Source organism: Cornus florida, unplaced genomic scaffold, assembly GCF_030987335.1.
Source record: "Cornus florida cultivar Cherokee Brave unplaced genomic scaffold, ASM3098733v1 CherokeeBrave_3.0.0_Hap2_Chr10, whole genome shotgun sequence".
NCBI classification, from domain to species: domain Eukaryota; kingdom Viridiplantae; phylum Streptophyta; class Magnoliopsida; order Cornales; family Cornaceae; genus Cornus; species Cornus florida.
Genome location: NW_026775580.1, coordinates 64,231,249 through 64,253,812, shown reverse-complemented (window position 1 = coordinate 64,253,812; position 22,564 = coordinate 64,231,249). Strand labels below are relative to the sequence as shown.

General features: G+C 37.9%; 1 protein-coding gene across 1 annotated transcript; it reads right to left on the bottom strand.

Annotated features, from left to right (window-relative positions):
- Positions 1-1,459: 1,459 nt before the first annotated feature.
- On the bottom strand, positions 1,460-22,361 carry LOC132277721 (MDIS1-interacting receptor like kinase 2-like). The gene is made up of 6 exons (XM_059779565.1): positions 22,327-22,361; positions 7,162-7,376; positions 6,467-6,567; positions 4,503-4,565; positions 1,907-4,313; positions 1,460-1,824 (listed from the first exon to the last, which is right to left on the bottom strand). Exons 1-6 carry the CDS (start codon positions 22,359-22,361, stop codon positions 1,460-1,462), a joined length of 3,186 nt encoding a protein of 1,061 aa, XP_059635548.1.
- Between the last annotated feature and the right edge of the window lie 203 nt (positions 22,362-22,564).

The following is a 22,564-nucleotide window of genomic DNA, read 5'->3' as shown; positions in this document are numbered from 1 at the left end:
TTGGCTCCGATTAAATCGAAGATCTCGATGCGCTCTCTAACTTGCCGCAAACGCATTAAAAATCTCAAAAAGGTGAGAGAGAAATTGTAGTTTGAAGTTTGCTCAAAAGAAAAAGAAAAGGTGAGAAAGAGAATGAGGGAGAGAGCAACAGGAGAGAGAGAAGAAATGTGAGGCCAAAATGGCCTCTTGGCCATTAAAAGTTGTAACAATTGGTGGTGGGTCCCACCAATGAAAAAAAATCTTTTTAAATTTAATTTTGCCACCACAAAATGCATATGCACTAATATATATATATATATATATATATATCATAGCCACCAATTAACAATTAAACAATTAACTTATACATAAAATTAATCATGCATGGTATGTAATTGACCCGTGACACAACTCTCGTACACAAAAATCCTGATAGCGGCTCCCACCCGGGACCGTCTGACCTGAAAAAAGGAAAAATGCCGAAATGACAACCCTTACATTTCCAAGAGTTCTAACTCAAGAAATGTCCCAACCGACTCTCGGCACACTCCACGGTGTCTGGCACACAAAACAAGGAAAGACGAAAATACCCTTGAAAAATCAGAAAATTCCATAAAATGAAAAATGGCGAAAATCGGAAACATTACAGGCATCCATTTGTTTCTACCTTGACTCAACTCTCACCATCCACGTTGAAAACTTTGGAAGATCAATGAATAATTTTCACTCTCTCTATCATCCGTCTCTCATCAACATCATAATTGTTGAAAACAAAACCCTAGCTATCATTATTTTTTAAAATTTCTCATAAATTAATTTAATTTAATTTTTTTAAAGAGTTTTCAATTTGATTTTGCTATGGTAGTTGAACAATTTTCCGATCCGTCACTGATTTGATCACTGATTTGAGGAAAGCACCCTCTTCTTCAGCAGAGGTAGAAGCTACATTCGGTAAAGAGAACAAAATAACAAACAGGACTAGGAAAACAAAGGTATACATGTCAAATCAGGACTAAGGTTAGAAATCCCATGTTAGAAATGCCATGATATTGTTTGATGTGTTGCAACTGATAGTTTAAAGCTCTAATTTGTAATACTATTATTGTACAGGTTCCGTATAAAAAAATTAGTTTAACTGACTAAACCATAAAAAGTTCAATGGAATTGAGATTGAAGCATTACTTGTGGTCATGATTTGATGTTGAGTTAGCCATTCTATCGAATCTTTTATTTTATTTTTCCTTTCTTAAAGTTTTTCTTCTTTTTAGTCGTCCAGCATCTGAATCTCAATCCTGAAATAGAAGTGTCTTCCACTATCAACTACACGTGATGCATATAAAACTAGCATTTTTTTGGTCCTACTGTCATCAATCTAAACAAAACATGGAGACTCATATATCTCATCTTGAAACAACCCTTAATTCATTGATATGAGAGGAGAAAATGTAGAAATCTTAGAAACACAAATGGGAAGTCAAAATTACATGAAATCAAACAGTTGTCCTAATGTTATCATGTGGAACACCTCTGGTAAAGGCAGCTTTTGAGCTGATAACTGTTGAGAAACTTGTTGCATGGTTGGCCGAGATTGTGGACTGGATAGCAGGCATCCAAGAGCTAGCTTCATCATAAACACCACATCCTCTGCAACTTCATTGATCGGCTGTGAGAGACGCTGGTCCAATACATCTTTCAGCAGTGTATGACCGGCAGTTGATGATGACGTCGATGTTGATAAAAATGTGACGAAATCTCCAGGATGGCTTCCAAGAAGTGCTTCCATTGTCACCACTCCAAAGCTATACACGTCACATTTTTCATTGACTTCCATTGTGGAAGCAAGCTCTGCAAAAATTTTGTCCAGAAAAAGAAGCTAATCTTAGCAATAGAAAATAAGTTTTTAAAGCTTTTTTAAAAGACCAATTACCTGGAGCAGTGTATCCAATGGTGCCTGCAAATGAGGTCCAGTTGGATGAGTCAGGGTTCAAAAGTCTAGCTGTGCCAAAATCAGAGAGGATTGCCTCATGCTCTGAATCTAACAAAACATTCTTGCTGGATATGTCTCGATGAATTATTGGAGGTGAGCAGTCATGGTGCAAGTAAGATAAAGCATTAACCAAACCTTTGATAGCATTTACCCTCTTACTCCATCCAAACTTCATCGCTGCTTGATCATCGGTTAGTATACTTTCCAAGCTTCCCCTTTCCATGAACTCATAAACCAAAAGAGCGTGTCGCGTATGCAAACAGAAACCTAGGAGCCTCACAATGTTGCGATGTCGTACTTCTGTTAGTGCTTGAATTTCGCAAGTAAAAGTTTTCAAACTGGCCATCCTGTCATCATCCTCTACTGCTCGAAGTTTCTTCACAGCAACAACTTGACCGTTTTGCAGCTCAGCTCTGTATACACTTCCAAAGGCACCCTCTCCAATGCAATATTTGGAGTTGAAGTTCTCTGTCGCTTCAATGATCTTCTCATATACCAGCTTTCCATCATAGTTCAATACTGCGAACAAATTATCATTCTGTGCATCTTCTGGCTCGGTTTTTCCTTTGTTCCTCACTCTCAGCCAAACGAAAGATAAAACACCAGCAATGATAAAAAGAAAAACCAAACTTCCCAAGAAAGAGACCGCTATCAAGATCAAGCGACCATTCTTACCTTTTGCCTTGTGGATCTTCATTGAGGGGCAGGACTTTAGACCAGTAATGTTACCACACAAGCCTTTATTATTTGTAAATGCTTCTGTAGGAGCATCACAAAAGGCTTTGTTGCTTGGAAGAGGGCCCTCCAACCGATTGTAGGATATATCAACAGATGTTAGGCTTAACATTTCGTTGAAAGTTTCCGGAATGGAACCAGAGAGCTCATTGTGGGAAAGATTCAATATTTCTAAGCGGCTCAATGTTCCGAGCTGTGGTGGTATTTCTCCCAAAAATAAATTCTGACTAAGGTCGAGATATTGAAGTGGGAACAAAGTACTGATCTCAAAGGGAATACTTCCCTCAAATCTATTAATGCTCAAATTCAAGTTTATCAGTCTAATGCAATTACTCAGTATTTCCTTGGGAACCAGACCACTCAGATTATTTTCAGCCAAGTCAAGATATTCCAAGTCAGAAAGCATTCCAATTTCTGATGGAACATTGCCTGAAAGTCTGTTATTGCTCAAAGTTAGATTGAATAATGAAGTCAACCAACCAAATTCCCTGGGAATCTCTCCTTCTATATGATTACATGAGAGGTCAAGTGTTTGAATTGACTCCCCAAACTTTGCTGGTATTCTACCAGAAATATTGTTGTGGGAGATTTTCAAGCTTCTTAAGCTTTGACACTTTCCCCAATTAGAAGTAAGTTCTCCATACAATTTATTATTACTCAAGTCAATGAAGTTCAAATTCGGATATATGCCAAAGTCTTCTGATATATTTCCAGTTAGTTGGTTGCTTTCAAACCTCACTCTAACCAAGCTAGTGCAGTTTTTCAGACTACTTGGAACAGGACCCACAAAATTGTTGTTATAAATGGTGAAGTTTTCAAGTATCCCCGAGAGGCATATATTTTGTGGCAGATACCCAGACAGCATGTTGTCACCTATATGCAACACATTCAAATAAGTCCAGTTATTTAATTCTTGTGGTATTGAACCAGTTAATTTGTTGCTGAACAATCTTAGAAGAGAGAGGGATTTCAGCTTTCCTATTTCTGCAGGAATGAAGCCAGATAACTGATTTTCTTGGAGGGTGAATTTGATGAGCTTTGTCAGGTTTCCTACATTGGAAGGAATTGGTCCAGAAAGTTGGTTTTGAGAGAGGTATAGTATGGTCAACTTTTCCAAGTTTCCAATGGAAGCAGGGATTACACCTCTAAGATTGTTCTGGTACAATGAGAGCTCAGTAAGCGAGCTCAAATTTCCTATTTCTTGTGGTATAGAACCCCTGATGAGGTTTCTGGAGAGGTAAAAGATTGTTAGACTTGCGAGTAGGCCCATTTCAGATGGAATTCTCCCAGAGATTTGATTTAAAGAAAGGCGAAGATAACGAAGTTTGGAGAGGTTTCTGATATGTGATGGAATGGTCCCATAGAGTGAATTATTAAAAAGGTCAAGACTGTGTAAGTTGGCAAAGGATGAAAAGTTGAGACTATGGAGGGAACCTTTCAAACCATAACTTGAAAGGTTTAAACTTGTGATGCTTCTTGACTTGCTGCAATTGATTCCGGCCCATTTGCAAGGGCTGCCTCCAACCCAAGAAGACAGGAGAGACTGGCTTTCATTGTCAAGGTTAGCTTTCCATGTTAGAAGAGCCTTTGCTTCCTTTTCTCCCACTGTTCTCTTTGGAGCACCCAGAGAATTAGTTACAGAAGCAGCAACATGAGAAGAAGAAACCAACACAAGGACATAGATAAATAAGAATAAAACACATAGGTTAGAGAGTACTTTTACTAAAAATCTTACCATGACTTTGCTTTAGATGAGCTTGGCTTCTCAAGTGGCAGTAAATTTGATGGTTGGGTGGGAGACCTTTAACAGCTTCACAAGGTATTTATAGATGGAACTGGCTGCCCCACTGCTTGGGAAAGCCATCTGTAATAGAAATTTTATTAAATTATTTCCTACCATCTTAGGGGAAATAGTCAAATAAACTTTTCAATGACTATTCTCATTTCATATGCAATTACATGGGAATAGACAACTAATACTACAATACTCTTGCTTACGAACGGTAATTTCTTATTCGATATATACAATTACATTGGAATAGACAACTAATACTACAATACTCTTGCTTATGCATGGTAAGTTGCCATTTTTGACTTTTGGGCCGTGGTCATGGTAATACTTTTTTTTTTTTTAAGTGACGGAGCAAGAAAATTGTTTGAATGGGGTGGCCTTGAACAAGAGAAAAAAAGAATTCAAACTACCATAATAAATATATATATATATTTTTTAACATTAGTTTGTATTTTTATTGAGTACAATGCAACTTGATTGAATTTTTTGAACCATAAAAAGAAAAGAAATGAATTTCATTATTATCAATATTTAAATACATGCGTACATTCATACATATAGAGTCTAGAGAGAGATTATCTGAGTATATGAGGACAATGAAAACTATAGTTCTTGGAAGAACTGAAAACTATAGTTCTTGGAAGAACTGATCGATCTTCACAATTGTGCGTGTGTTTGTGAGTGACAGAGAGAGAGAGAGGGAGAGATGGGGGCAGATAAAATTATAGGTGTGTAATATAAATAAAAAAAAAACTATATTACCGGTGAGTAATATAGTTGTACTTTTAGAATTTGTCATAATTTAGTTGGAGTGGGAGCAAGTAGTGACATTTTGTCATAATTTAGTTGAAGTACTTTTAGAATTTTAAGAAAATTATAGGTGTGTAATATAAATAAAAACTTTCCGTTGGGGCGGCAGCGCTATTTAGATCCATGGATGACAACCATATTGTGAAACAGGGTTTTTTTTTATTTGTATTAGGTGGTGTGTCAAAGGAAGATATAGAAACCATTGAGACAAATATTTTAATTTGTACTCGGTGGTGTGTGTTAAAGGTAGATATAGAAACCATTTAAGATCAACCAAATTCAAAATTGGATACAATATTGTGAATCAGTTTTGGGCACTGCTGGTCATTTTCAAACATAATGGTCGCTAATAATTGTGAGTTGCACAGTGCGAAAGCTGTCAGTTACTCCAGTTTAATATTTGGTATTCCTAATGACATAGAAGGAAGTGAAAAGGTCTCTTGCTTAATTTTGTGATTGTTTAAACATCCACCAATCACTCATATAAACAATAAAGTAAAATAATTTAAGTTTGAGAGATCACACCGTGATTTTTAGTATTGAAACCCTTCAGGGAGAAAACCACGAAACCTAGCCGTCTTTGGCGAAATGAATCCGCTAAGAGAAATAATAGACCTTACCTTCAAAACTTGAATCCCTGAAGTTCAATCTCGTGATGCTTCAATTGATATTGCAAGAAACTCCAAACCAAGTGCATAGGACGGCACTTATATATGTTTGGATGGCTAGAACTAGTGGCATTGTAATTTGGAGAATTGGGTTGTTTAAATTCTTCTGTTTTATCCAGATCAACCATGATTTTCCTTTTTGCTTTTCCAATAATCTTTCCAGAGGGGCTACGCACTTTGAGGGCTTTGCTAGAATGTTGAGTAGTGGTTTGCCCTTTGAAATACTAATTTCTCCATTAGAGGATTCTTCATCAGAAGAGGAGAGCTGGGGTTAAAATTCTTTTTTGACAATAGATGGTCCCTGCAAAAGGAAACATAAGCAAGGTCCAGGATATAAAAAATTAAGTCCAGCCATGTTGAAAATACTTGAGAATTTTTTCCTTTTCTCTTTGCTTTATACAAAGCATCTTCTTCTTCTTCTGGTAATTTTATATTTTCTTCTTCGAGTTCTTCTTCTTCTTCATCGTCACTTGAGGAAATACTTTCAACGCTTACATCACCACTTTCGGCCACTCCTTCAATTTTGTTGGACATTGCAGTAGTCTTTTCTCTACCTTCATCCTCCTCGCTCTCCTCGAGTATTTCTTCTTCCTCATCTAGAATTTATCAGATCAATTTTCAGTATATAGAAGACTGACAGATTTCAAAAAGGAAAAATGGAAAGTAAAAATTTGCAATAAATATATTTGTACTTGGAGATAGGGGCTTGAAGGAAGCTAATATGGAATCACAAACAGTCTTGTGATTTTTTGTCCGGGTGAAAGAAATATAAGTTGACCACCATACATCAAATTCATTGGTTAACCGAGGCTTGCTACTATGGCCTTGGAAGTTAAAAATTGCTCTTTTTGCTGCGTAAGCTTTGTCAATTGCTGCAAATTGCTCAGCATCGATAAGCCTTACTCATTGGTTAAAGAACCTATTATAGGACTTGTAAGGTGGCAAAGGAATCATTTGGGTAAAATCCATTTGCCTAGCCAGTTGAGCTGGATTGTAGAACTCAATGCCTCATAAGCTATTCTTTAGAGTGGGCTGGGCAATGCTGTAATGAAGATTATGGGCAAGAAGAAAGCTAGCCCAAATATTTTTTTAATCTTTAGAATATTTTTTGGTAGACACTCCAGGGGATGGAACCAACCATGACAGCATGCAACCAAGGGAGGTAAATGGGTTAAAGAATCCATCATCACCAGTCTCATATTGGTTGTTGAAATATTTGAAGTTTTCAGCAAAACTGAAAGGAGAAGGGTCCGCTGTTGCCAAAGAGTAGCACATGAGAGATTTTCCAGTTTGAATGGCTAGTGGTGAAGTTCTACTTTGGAAATACACTTTAAGCCACATCTGGAATAACCAGAAGGGACCTTGGAACCTTGAGAATTTTGAAGTAAGCAAGTCATTCAAGCCTCTGTACAAATAAGAAAGCACGAGAGGAACCAGGGCTAAATCTCCATTTATGGCTAATGAGATTGCCACTTGAACAAAGTCTTTTGTGACTTGGCTAGATCGAACACACAATAAATGGCCAGAAAGCTAACAGATCAGGAAAGCAATGTGTTATTCTTCTTGAACTGGCCAGTTTTCTTACAATGTTTGATAAAAGGAAGGTGAGAGGAGATGAATTTCTTACTTCTAGTGTTTTTAGTAGGGAAAAGGAATTTATTAATGTAAAAGGGTGGCACTTACATCATCTCCATGGGGCTTAAAACCTGTAATGCAACAAATATCCCTCAGAGTGGGAGACATCATGCCACATTTAAGGTGAAGGGAATCAGTGGTCGAAGACCAAAAGAAGAGAACTGGAAAGAGGAGGTTCGGATCAAGTGTAATGGAAGACTTAGTGATTTGAATGATGTCAAATATGCCTTGCCTTTTCCATTGTGAAGAAATATTTTCATCTTTGGAAAAACGACTCACCCAAGAAGACCAAGATGAACGGTATGTTGGCTAATTTTTGATGTTGAAGGAGGGTTTCACCTTTTTTCCTTTCTTTGAGATAAAAGGAAATTTCGACTCAAAGGGGAGAGACGGCTTACATTGAGGGTAGAATTCGGCTAATTCAGAAGGGGCTATGTTGGTGAAAGCTGGACTCAGCCCAACTGAAGAATCTTTGAAATGAACTAGAGGCTCAAGATGAAGTCTAGCAGGGTTTAAAGACTTCAAAAGCATTTGAATATGGTGGCTATGGCTTCGGGTCTTGACTTTGGTTTCAATGGAAGGGGCTGGCAGGGATAAGCTAGTGGTTTGTTTGGAGGGTTTCTTAGGAGCCATAGTTCATGATTTTCACAGATTAAGATTTCCTTTCCTTTAGGGTTTCTGGGTGGAGAGAAAGAAAGTAAAAGAGAAAAGAAAGGGCTTTTTGTGGTTAAGTGATGAGGATGGAAGGCATATGTATATATATATAGGAACAATGAGGGAGGTATTAAAGTTCAGATACGCTTTTCGAGGATTGGTAGTTGGGGTTTTCAAAATTTAAAAGGGAAGTTTTATGGATTTTGGAAGTTGAGTGGTGTAAAGCCATAAATGGATAAGAGGTTTATGGGAATATGGAATATGTTTTTAGGAAAATGTGGCATAGGGAAAATCAAGAGACTAGTCGAATAACGTGCAGGAGATCTTTTAATGATTACGTTGAGTTTCCAAAGTCCAAGGATGTCTTTTAAGGGTGGGTAGTTGGAGGATTTCAAAATTTAAAAAGGAAAATAGCAAGGATTAGGGAAGTCTGACAGTTTTAGTGCCATAAATGAATAGGACTCCTGATGGAATACAGAATGGATGATAGATGAGATTGTTGCAGATGAAGCCGAGGGAGCAGCCATGTGTTACATAGAAGCTTTCCTTTTAATGATTATCTTGAGTTTCCAAGAGTCTAAGGACGTATTTAGAGGGGGTTTAGCTGGAATTTTGAAATTCAAAAGAAGGAAGTAGTGCGATTTTTTGGGATGTCATAAATGGATTAGATCTTGTGAGATACGGTATTTTTATAATTGGCGGCAAAAGAGATTGGTATGGGTGGAACCAAGAAGCCAACTGTATGAAAGATTGAAGGTTGGATGACCGTGATGGTTACATTGAAGATTAAGTGGGCCATGATGGCAAAAATTTAAATCCCATGCCTTGTCAACAAATTGTTCCACAAGGCATGGAATTTGGGGGGCATATGTTTACTCCATTATTTTTTGCTCAATGGAAAGAGGACAAATTGTGAGTTTTAACAAGCTTGCCATATTAGATTAATCTACTAATAGAGAAGAGGTACATGGCGAGTTCTAATGGAACTTGTCACGCCAGAGCGTAACTCTGATAAATTTCCTTTAGAATATTAAAACCATGGGGAATTGTTAATTGAAAGAAAGTGGTGAGTCCTATTAGGACTTACCAACTTTGGATATAATGTTCTAAAAGTATAGGAATGTGGCATGGAGTCACTATCATGAGTGCAACCTTATATGAATATTCAAGTCAAGATCAACCAACCAATGGCTCATTAACACGTTGATCGGTTGATCAACTATACATCAACCTTCGCAATAGCACGAATCATTGTAAAATAGGGCTATTGGTCGGGTAAGTCGAACCACTGGGACTGCGCTAGTCTATGGCAACCTAAGTGTCTAGAATTGTTCTTAGAATGATAAGGGGTTTATAGAGGGTTTTGTTTGTTTGTCACTTAAACTTAGAACTTAGAATGCATAAAATAGTAATGTTCTAGGAAGTAAAGAGATATAATACAAGTAGAGAAGCCTAAGGAAATGAATCCACTCCATCCCTAAACACATGCTAGATTAGAGCTAAATTGGGGAAACAACATAAATATGTGACCATGGAATGCTACAACCAAAATTGCTACATTCCTTCAAGAAATTCATGAAATCAATGGCAAGTATAACCTATCAAAGATTCACATGTTTGAACTACCTAAACTAGTGTATAGCCTTGGAGATGCTTACTAAGTTAGAGATTATCAAGCCTTTAATCACATGATAGGAGCACATGAAGTCAAAAGTCAAGAATAGTCCATCAAAGGAGGGTCCTAAGCTATGGAATATCAAGATTCTCATACAACATGCCAAGAAACCCATTTCACAATCTCATTTCCAATGTCACTATAGAAATGCAAGGCATACAATCATGAGAAAATATGATCTAAGACAAGATAATACATTCATCATAATCATTTATAAGAAATTAGGCTCATTACATCAAGTGTAACTCTAGATTGTGAAATAATCACATATATACATCATTTTCCCCAAAATAAACTAAGGCTAGAACATGCTTACTAGAGAGGGCTTCATCACCTCCCTAGAAGAGGGTTTAGTTACCCATGGTGGCCTTAGATTGAAGAAGAAGCTTGATCCTCATCTCCATTTTCGTGCACCCTCCTTGAAGCTTCAAGAACTCCTCCTTCCTCCTCTCTTCTCTCTCCTATATCTTGTAAAAATGTAGCTTGATCTATTGTGTGGCTCTTATCTCTCTTATCTACCACCAAAAGGCCACCAACCAACATCTCCAACCACTTCATTAAAGAGGGAAACAAAATGAAGAAACCAAGGTGCAAGTGGGCTGAAATGAGCCATTTCCGAAGGGCATTCTGCCCAAAATTCAAGCACTCTAAGCAAGGCCTCGAGCACTCGAATTTAGTGTAAAAAGCTCCATGCTTCACTTGCTCCGCCCAGACCTACTTTGGTTAAACAGCCATAACTTTACGCTCCAAACTCCGAATGATGAACCATTTGAAGATTTAGAAAGCTAATTCAGAGCTCTAAATATTTCATGTTTTGGTGGAGATCCAATTCTCAAGGATGGTTGGTCGAAAATGAAGATCAAGGCAGAATTTCATTGCTGCCAGGCAGTTCTGCGCACCTCTGGTAACAAGGCCATAACTCTCTGCTCCGAGCTCCGAATGACAAAACGTTTGAAGATTTAGAAAGCTAATTCAGAGTTCTAAATCTTTCATGTTATGAGGGAAGTCCAGTTCTCGAGTTTGGAAGGTCAAAATGGCAAGTAAAGTCCAGGTTCTACTGCTGCCAGAATTCAGTATTGGCACCTTTTGTTGCTCAAGATTCCACAAGGCCTTATTCTTGTTCCATTTTGGCCAATGAATCTGAAAATGCATAAAAACATAGAAATGAAGATAATCTACATAAATTAACATACAACGGACTTTACTAATGCAATTTAGGGCGCTTGAATATACAATATTCGGCGCTTATCACACCCCCGAACTTACATTTTGCTAGTCCCTTAGTAAAACTACAATGAAAAACTTAATGAAAAGACAACCATGGGCTTGCTACTACAAAAATATCATCCATGGTAAAATAAGATATATACATTGCTCAAAAATAACTTGAAATAGAAAAAGAGCTGGAGATGGGGTCATTGGGAAGACTACCTTGCATATATGAAGCATTGATACAAAAATTGGCTAAATACATTTCCACATACATGCATCAACATCAAAGTCTATATAAATAACTCAATTATCATCTCTTGAATGGAAATCAACTCTAGCTTCAGTGAAAGTGAATTGGATTCTCAACATGCGGCTTTTACTTTCTTTTCCAATTCCAAAGCACAAGTTTTCAAATCATTGAATTCCCCTTTAAATGAGGTCCCTAAGGCATGATTTTATTTACAAGACAACTTTTGTTGCTTGTTGACAATTTATTGTAACTCATAAGCGAAACATAGAATGGTTGTGCAATGCTGAAGTCCCTTAAGCTTTCTAACCAACTTATGTAGCAAGCGTTAGGCCAACAACTCCCAAACCAGATGGCTTTAGGGTGTTAAGTGTAGAGACACTCCAAAGGGCTTAATAGCTCAAGTTGGAAAGGCTACGAACTCTAGCGAACCATGTTTATTACAATTTTTTTGAATGACCGTGCAATGTTTAAGTCCCTTAAGCTTTCTAACCAACCCCTGTAGCAAGCGTTAGGCCAACAACTCCCAAACCAGACGGTTTTAGGGTGCTAAGTGTAGAGACACTCCTAGGGCTTAATAACTCGAGTTGGAAAGGTTACGAACGTCAACTGATCATTATTTTCTTTCTTTCTCAGTTTTTTTTTTTTTTTTTTTTTTTAGATTTTTTTTATATTTTAGATTCATGCCAAAAGTATTCATCCATTAGGTTCATCAAATCAGATTAACTAGGCCAAGGTCAAGGTCAATCAAGTTGCATGCCTCGCAGTTAAGTTTCCAATGTGCATCTGTGCATTATGAAGCTTAAAAGAGTGTCAAATCCAGCGAGAATTTAATTGAGACATTTATACAGACTAATTTGAATCTACATGATCATTTCAACTCAAATTTTTCTTTATTTTCAAAAATTTCAAGTGCTTCTATACACAAAGTTTTAAACATATGCTTCATCTCCAACAAGTGTCAAGTTATACTATCATTGCTTAACAAAAATTATGAAACCAAAAATGCATAAATGCACCCCCAAACTTGAATGTCACATTGTCCTCAATGTGAGAAGACAAGTAAATCAAAATAAGCACAGAGAGGGTTAAAGAACAAAAATACCAAGTGGAGTGACAAAGGCAAAGATGTTCAGCTATGTGAGTGCGCAAAAGCGTCTCCCAAACTTGGACAGGAAGACCTGTCAAAACACAACTAATATACACATGTAAAAGCATAGGCTCTTAAGAAAAATCAAAACAGAATTAAAAACACTAACCTGAATTGTAGTGCAAGATAAAAATCCAAACAAAACACAAATGCAGACATTAGCCACAAGTGTAAAATGGATAGTAAAAGAATGCCAAAAGTGTGCCATTATTTTTTTATTTTATTTTATTTTTTTGAATGGCATGCATGAGGGTGTTGTGGAGGAATTAAGGATGGGGTTGATTGAGTGTGAAGGGTGGTGGGTGGTTAGGGAGTGAAGGTGCCGAAAGAGAGAAGGCTTGTGTGAGGGTTGGTTGGTGAATGAGAGAGGGGTGAAGGTTGGGGTGGTGGTCGGTTTGGTTGGTGTGTGCATGGTGTTGATGTGAATGGTTGGGATTGTGTTGGGAGGGTGGCCGTGGAAGGCATGCATGGTTGAGGATGATGAGGGGTTGCTGAGAGGTTAGTTTGTGGGTTGAGGTGGTGGAAGTTGATGGTGCATGCAAGATGCCGAAAGGGTGGGGTTGGTGTTGGAAGCTGAGGGAAATGAGGTGTGGGTTGCTTGGGTTGCATAAGGATTGCATGGTGGATGAGATAGAGAGATTGGTGATTGGGTGTGTTGAATGAGAGAGAAAAAAGGTGGAGGTTGGTTGGCTTTGGGTTCATGCATGGGAGTTGCTGAGATGAGGGGGCATGGTTGTGTGGCTTGGTAGGGAGAGGGATGGTTGAGAGGGATGGCATGCATGCTGTTAGAGGAGGTTGTGGGTTGGAGAAGAGAGAAGATGGTGGTGTTGGTGTTTGATTGAGGTTGCATGGTGGAGTGGGTTGAAAGAGGGAGATAGGAGTGGATGCCGAGAGGGTTGGGTGTTGTGAGGTTGGTTGATGGGTGGTTTGGTTTGTAGATGAGATGGCCGAGAGGAAGAGAAGGCGATGAGGGTGAGGCAACGAGTGCTCGGGGCGTTGGCATGAGGTGTTCGAGCACTCGCTAGGGGGAGCTCGAGTGCTCGAAATGGAGCCAGTAGGTTCGGTATGTTGGGGTTGGCTATGGAGAGAGAAAGAAGGTGGAGTTCGAGCACTCCAAATAGGATCGACGAGTGCTCGAACTGAGAGCAGTGAGTTGGGTGGGTTGGTGCATGAAATTCGAGCACTCGAAATGCCTGCTTCGAGTGCTCGAAATACAGGCAGAGAGGAGAATGGTTGCATGGTTGTGTGGGATTGGCAAGCACTCGAAATGAAAGCTAGAGAGCTCGAAGGGAGGGCAGTGAGCTTGGGATGAGATTGGTTCACATTTCTAGCACTCGAAAATGGACTTAGAGCGCTCGAAATACAAGCAGTAGCCTCGGAATGGTTTTGTGCAAGCTTCATAGAGCTTTCGAGCACTCCAAAGAGGAAATAGAGTGCTCGAAATGAAGGCAGTAGCATTGAGGTTGAGAGATGAATTTTTGCATGCATTGTAACATTATGCAGTGAGGTTGAGAGATGAACTTTACATGTCATTCCATTAGGTGCCTCATTCTTATGCATTGTGAATGTATACATGATCAACTAAGAGCTGAAGAATTGATAAAACCTTGCAACATGCTTCCAAATCAATGCATGGATGGATTATTTTCACCTTGCATGCATGTAAAATAATGAAACTTTGCATATTAATACAATCCAATGCATGGATGGATAATTGTCAAACTCTACACTTCATTGCAATGCAAGGAAAATTTTGAAAATTTTTCAGATTGTGCAATTTTCCTCCAATGAACTTCATTCCATTCCATGGAAAATTTTGAAAATTTTGTTTTTAAACTTTGCAATTTTTTTTTTTTTTTCAAACTTTGCAATCATCTCAAATGCATGGAAATATTTTTTTTTTTTAAAAACTTTGCAACTCCATTTTAATTCAATGCATGGAAAAATTTAAACTTTGCACTTTCATTCCAATGTAATGCATGGATGGAAAATTTTGAAAACTTTTCAACTTCTTTCTAATGCATGGACAATTTGGAAATTTTTTCAAAATGTAGTACCTTTCCAACGCATGGATGATTTTGAGAAACCATGATCCAACAATGCATTGAAGATGAGAGGCTATGCATGTGAGTGCCATGTCGAAAGTCCGAGAAAATTGCCTGATAGAGCCAGAAACTTCCGGGAATGAAAACAAGAGTTGAGAAGGTCTAAGAAGTCAGTCTAAAAATGTGGAACACAACTTAAGATAGTTCCAGAGAAAGTTAAATTTTGGCATTTCTTAACCATTTCCCATAAAATTTCATGGCTCAGGCAATTGAACATTAGGGAGGCATTGAAGTCGAAAGAATTGCTCCCCATGGGTGCTAAATTTAACGTCGATAGCTAGACGCACCGAGATCAGGTTAGTCCTCCTTACCCTATACCATGTCTCTCTAGAGAGTCATAGGTCCCCAAATAGGATAATTCTTTTAAAAGTGGACGAGGAAGACTTTGAAGACAAAAGTGGAAAAGAGGTAACGGAAAGACCTCAACCCACTCTTCTTTCTCAATGAAGAACTTTGGACTATGGGGCTGATTTGGATTATAGGAAGATGGATTAGGTGAGGGTGCACCAAGCAACGACTTATGAAGGGTCATATTGAGCACGGGAATGCTCAACAAGTTATCCTTCAGAATTTCAACATCCTCCCCACACTTATCCGGTGGTTCGGGCTCAACAACTTGAGACAACTCAAGTGAGGGAATAGGATGAGGTGCAAGCTCCCAAGAAAGAGATACATTTGATGTTGACCAAGGAAGAGAATGAATAGGTGGATGAATATTAAGCAAAGAATTCACCTCCGAAATGGAATTGTCAACATTAAAATCCTCACAATTGAAATGAGCCAAACAAGCTTTTAGAGGATCCTCCATTGAAGGAGGTGCATCAAGCAAAGGATTATTTAGGGGTTGTTCTGGAGTTTTAAAGGATGCAATCTCATCATCTTTTTCCTCATTTTTAACCACAAATTCTTCCATTTTATGAGTGGCAACAATTTGATCTTCAACCACTATTTCATCATTTTCATATATGATGACCACTTGATCATTCTCATGATGAAAGTTACTAGGAGTAATCTCATCATTCATAGAATTTTCTTTTGGATTGGCCATAAATTCAAATGAAAATGTTTCCTCCTCTTCATGATTTTTAGCATTAATCCTTTGTTGAATTTGAGATATTTGGTCATCTATCATTGCACTAACTTGGGACTGGTGATATGGTACCACTTGATTGATAGACTCTACTGTGGATTGCATGCTAGCAAGGGAGGCCAATAGTTGATTGTTGGAGTCCATCATTTGCGTGTGCATAGACTCCATCATTTGTTTGTTAGCAACAATTAGCTCATCCAATGGAGACGGTGGAAAAGGAGAAGAGGGCGGGAAAGAATGATCATTGGGTTGAAAAGGTTGCATATGAGATTGTGGGGTTGAATTTCCTATGTCATGCCACAAGAAGTTTTGTTGGTCTCCCCAACCCGAGTTATAACCATTGAAGTATGGATCACTACCCGATTCAGAGAAATTTGCATTTGGTTGCTCTAGATAAAAATCCGAGAATTGTCTCGTTGGAAGACAATCTCTTGTATGATGTGTATTACTAGAGCAAAAAGCACAAAACGCATGTGGTGTGTAGAATTGAGTTGGGAGATAATTATTCTCCATCTAGGAGTTAAACATCAACAACACACAACATAATCAACACAACAATTCTTTATCATCAACTCCACATACAATGATATTCCCTTTCTCCTCAATTATCAAGACAAAAATTAAAATGGCCACGACAAGGACCGATGCTTGGAATTGAAAATACACAATTGAAAAAGCATCGACAAGGGCTTGCAATTTATCTACTTCTAAGCTTAACACATGCACGATATTCACAATTTGAAACTAGAAGTCACGAGATTTACCTGGGGTCCTCTAGACTTACAATTTGCTAGCATTCCCACGGCGAGCTTCGAGTTCCTAGAATCTCACTTACAACACAAAAATGGTTAAACCACACAAGAAATATTCACAAAACACAGTATTCACAATCAAACTAAATTTAACCCTAGAAACTTCGGTTGCTAAACCGTTTGCAGTCCCCGGCAACGGCGCCAAAAATTGATCGGTTGATCAACTATACATCAACCTTCGCAATAGCATGAATCATTGTAAAATAGGGCTATTGGTCGGGTAAGTCGAACCACTGGGACTGCGCTAGTCTATGGCAACCTAAGTGTCTAGAATTGTTCTTAGAATGATAAGGGGTTTATAGAGGGTTTTGTTTGTTTGTCACTTAAACTTAGAACTTAGAATGCATAAAATAGTAATGTTCTAGGAAGTAAAGAGATATAATACAAGTAGAGAAGCCTAAGGAAATGAATCCACTCCATCCCTAAACACATGCTAGATTAGAGCTAAATTGGGGAAACAACATAAATATGTGACCATGGAATGCTACAACCAAAATTGCTACATTCCTTCAAGAAATTCATGAAATCAATGGCAAGTATAACCTATCAAAGATTCACATGTTTGAACTACCTAAACTAGTGTGTAGGCTTGGAGATGCTTACTAAGTTAGAGATTATCAAGCCTTTAATCACATGATAGGAGCACATGAAGTCAAAAGTCAAGAATAGTCCATCAAAGGAGGGTCCTAAGCTATGGAATATCTAGATTCTCATACAACATGCCAAGAAACCCATTTCACAATCTCATTTCCAATGTCACTATAGAAATGCAAGGCATACAATCATGAGAAAATATGATCTAAGATAATATAATACATTCATCATAATCATTTATAAGAAATTAGGCTCATTACATCAAGTGTAACTCTAGATTGTGAAATAATCACATATATACATCATTTTCCCCAAAATAAACTAAGGCTAGAACATGCTTACTAGAGAGGGCTTCATCACCTCCCTAGAAGAGGGTTTAGTTACCCATGGTGGCCCTAGATTGAAGAAGAAGCTTGATCCTCATCTCCATTTTCGTGCACCCTCCTTGAAGCTTCAAGAACTCCTCCTTCCTCCTCTCTTCTCTCTCCTCTATCTTGTAAAAATGTAGCTTGATCTATTGTGTGGCTCTTATCCCTCTTATCTACCACCAAAAGGCCACCAACCAACATCTCCAACCACTTCATTAAAGAGGAAAACAAAATGAAGAAACCAAGGTGCAAGTGGGCTGAAATGAGCCATTTACGAAGGGCATTCTGCCCAAAATTCGAGCACTCTAAGCAAGGCCTCGAGCACTCGAATTTAGTGTAAAAAGCTCCATGCTTCACTTGCTCCGCCCAGACCTACTTTGGTTAAACAGCCATAACTTTGCGCTCTGAACTCCGAATGATGAACCGTTTGAAGATTTAGAAATCTAATTCAGAGCTCTAAATATTTTATGTTTTGGTGGAGATCCAATTCTCAAGGATGATTGGTCGAAAATGAAGATCAAGGCAGAATTTCATTGCTGCCAGGCAGTTCTGCGCACCTCTGGTAACAAGACCATAACTCTCTGCTCCGAGCTCCGAATGACAAACCGTTTGAAGATTTAGAAATCTAATTCAGAGTTCTAAATCTTTCATGTTATGAGGGAAGTCCAGTTCTCGAGTTTGGAAGGTCAAAATGGCGAGCAAAGTCCAGGTTCTACTGCTGCCAGAATTCAGCATTGGCACCTTTTGTTGCTCAAGATTCCACAAGGCCTTATTCTTGTTCCATTTTGGCCAATGAACCTGAAAATGCATAAAAACATAGAAATGAAGATAATCTACATAAATTAACATACAACGGACTTTACTAATGCAATTTAGGGCACTTGAATATACAATATTCGGCGCTTATCACACGTGGTGAGTTCTACTGAATTTGCTTAGGTAGATTAATTCTTTTAAGATTTGAGTTTATTAAAGAAAAGTCCTATTCTTATAGGAAACCAATTAAATGGATATTTTCATTTAATTACGAAATCAAGGTTGATTAAGCAAAATGTGGGGCTGGATTTTCTCCTAAAATCTAGGGAGTTCTCAACAACTATGTCTGATTAAGTCAAGCAATGAGGAAGTGGGGTGTTGTTTCCAGAAATATAAAATATATTCCTAAATATATATATATTTTTATACAGCCCACGTTGGGATAAAGGAGTTGTAATTTTGGAGGCCACGACGCCATAAATTTTGAACATGGAAGAAAAGTTTCAAGAAGAGGAGCTATAGGAGTTATGGATGCAATCCACGTTAAGAAGAACTGAAATTTAGGAGTTCATGGCATCGTGAAGTCTAAAGTCGGAAAGGAAAAGGAGTATGGGTGATGATTGGTGTCGTGGATGTATATATATTCATACATATGTGTACACTCACAATGAGGAGAAGTGGCTGTAATTTTGGACACGATGCCATGAAAGGAAGGAAGTCCAATTGGAAAAGTTACCTAAAGCCAAGGGAACGTGGATGTGTGTATAATTTTTACATACATGTATTACGGAGGGAAGGATTCTGCAGAAGGAAAGACTTTAAAGAACATGGGATAAGTGGCCAAACAAAATGCATCAGTTGAAAGTGGTGGTCTTACATACAACTACTACCACTAACTGAAGTGGTTGTCAAAGAATGTGGATAACAGGGTTACTAAAATCGTGCTTGAAGCAAGAAGAACCAGAAGACATGGGACATGTGTCAGTTTATGGAGAAGACAAGTAGAAGATCCATTCTAAAACTACCCATGATATAAGTTCGTGGAAGACTAAAGGGACATGGTTCAAGTTAAACCTCAGAAGAAATCTACAACAAGAAGGAAGGAGGAAGAAGATGGTGGTAGAAATAAAAGGAACTGCCGAGAACATGGGACACTTGGCAGTATCGGACTAGGCCAAGTGGAAGTTGTTGAAGTCGCCACATCTCAGTTATTGCATGCAAGGAGGTCTATAAATAGTGCACCAAGTATTAACTTGGAAACCCTGCCTGCCCAATACACAACACATCAATTCAGCATCTTTGCTATTCACGTATCTCTCATTTCAATAATGAATTTACATATTGTCTAAACCTAGCACTTTGCTAGTCCATGCACTTTCCATTCCAGCAATGAATTTACATATTTTTTATATTGAGTCCAGTACTTTGCTATTCCATATAGCATTCATTTCAGCAATGAATTCTTATAATGTTTGAGTTAAGTCCAGCACTTTTTCCGTTTCTTCTAGCCGAGCACTGTATTTCCATGTCTCTAAATTTCCAGTTATACACTTCAATTATCTTAATTTCCAGTCCTGCACTTTAAATTACTTTAATTTCTAGTCTTGCACCTTCAATACCATCTTCATTTTCATTAGCCATAGAATAGTTTGAAGTCCTTGTTCAAAGGCAAAAAAGACCCTTCGAAGGTGGTCATTCCAGACCTTCGTACAATCATCTGATCCTTACAAATTTCCTGTAACGACCCGGAAAGATACCAAAATAATAATAATATCTATAAAAATTTCGGCATGACTTCCGCAGAAAAAATGTCCCTCTACAACCTGTTGAAATACAAAAATAAATGCAATGGCTTCATTAGGCCTTAAATCTAACCTATCATGTCCCAACGCACAATACATATATTATATTACATTCCCAAAATGGTTACATACATACAAAAGTCCCGTTCCTCTATCTCATCTAAACAAGGGACACATTTTAGTTACATCAATTTACAGTCCAAAAATGTAGTTATAATTTAAAAGTCCATAACTTACAACATTGTACTAATTAACTAAAGTTTCACAAGTTAGTTAATATTACATTTACAAAATATTAGAGTTCTAATACAAAAGATAGCAAAAATAAAATAAGTTTCCGTGCTCATCTAAAATCTTGGTGGGTCGTCGTCCGCCACCTCATTTCCTTGTCCTGAAAAATATTAAAAAAATAATGGGGTGAACATAAGCTCAGTAGGAAGTGTCTAAGACACGCTTCTTATATCCTCGTGAATTTCACACAAAGAATGGGCAAAAAGAAACGGTGTCATACCATGAGGCAAACATAATCTCAACCATAGCAACAAGAATCTAGCAAATGTCAACAAATCACAAAATTTTCCCATAATATCATGAAGTGCAATGTTATACAATGTCGTTCCCCATTTCCGAAACAATTCCGTTTCAACAACCAAACCGTTAGTGTAATCCGACCCAAGGCACCTCCAAGGCATCACAAAAAAAAGGTTGACTAACTATCCATGACCACAAGGCACCTCCAAGGCGTCACATCCGGCCTAGTTAGCTCAACCATATTCCCTTCTAGACTACACTAACAACACGGATCACTAAGCGCCTCCTAGGCATCTGGTTTTCGCAAACACCTTAGAAAATATTTTTCCAAAAACAATTTCATTTATTTTAAAACATTTTTCCCTTTTTCTTTCCCAATGGATGCATGAATGACTAATGCTTCTAATCATCAATTCAACTATAGGTTTTCACACATTCCATTTGCATCATCATCACAATTTAATAAGAATTTCTAAACATTCATTTTATTTATTTATTTATAATCATAGCATCAATTCTTTCAAAGTAATAAATATATAAATAAATAATCATAGAACATACAACATATCAACACTAAGCATCAACACTAAGCATGCTTATTTACTGAAATGAAAATGGATATATATGTGAACTCAAATAACACATAGAACACATTTATCATTTTCATTACACATAACTACAACAACAACAAACTAGATAATCTAAAATTAGCATGCTTAGGATCAAATTTATGGAGAAAAATTCACAAAAGACACAAGAAGTTGTAGATTAGAACACCCCTATCTCAAATTGATGAAAACCCCCAATTTGAGCCCAAGAACCCTAGAATTTTGAACTCCCTAGAGTGCACCAAATAATGATTGGCTCCTATCAAATTGAAGGCCTCGATGAGCTCTCCGACTTTGCTTCACAAGGTTCTACCAAATTTCAAAGGGATAGAGCTAGATCAAGCTTGAAATTACAAAAAGAGAAAAAAAAAATAAGAAAACTGCCGAGAGAAGGCTAGACGTAGCTGAGAGAGAGGAATAAAGGAGTCTGCATAATGGCCTTATGGCCTTTTTATGGTGGTTAAAATATTGGTGGGGCCCACTGGCTTTTAAAAATCTAATAACTTAACATACATACATATATATATATATATATATATATATATATATATATGTAAAAACTTAAAACATTACATTTCCAATTGGATTACTGAAAGTACAAATAATTTTTCCCTAATTGTAGAGAGAGAAACTTTACACTCCCAATGATTTTTCACCACTTTTCCCTCTTAATCCCCTTTATTTATAGACGGTTATAACCACCACTGAGCTGGACCTACCTTGTTCTCTTTTGGTTGGACTCGACTCCCTCATTTTAACATGGGCTTCTGAAATGACTTTATGGACCTGGGCCTATCCGGCGCGAACTTGCTCCATCCCATTTGTCCTCACCCGACCCGTCCTATGCAATATGGATCACACCAAACCCGGGTCATTTTGGTGTCCTCATCTGGCCCCAATAATCTCTTTCCTCATTAATGAGGGTGAGATTATTGAAAGGACACGATCTTGGTCTGATGGCTTGGAGCAATGACTCGAGGAATCGAACGGCTGGCATAAGAACCCAAGTTTCGAGATCTGCAGCGCCACTTTTTGCCTTGACCTTTGGAGTTTCATGTCGCTTTTACTTCTCCTCTTTATAAATTCTGGTCTCTCAACCTTCACCCTTCCTCTTACCTTTCGCTTCTACTCTCTGTTGCTTTCCTGCACATTTCGGCGATCCTTTTTAATTTCTCCGGCAAGTTCTTCCGGCAAGTCCTTCCTTTTTGATTTTTAGCTACTGTGCCGTCGCTGAGTTCATCACAAACTGTCAAGGTTAGTTTTTTTTTTTTAAAACCTCTCCTTAAAAGACGCCTTTACTGCCTAGGACTCTTCCCCTTTTTTATGGCTTCCCCTAACCTGAACGTCATTCGAT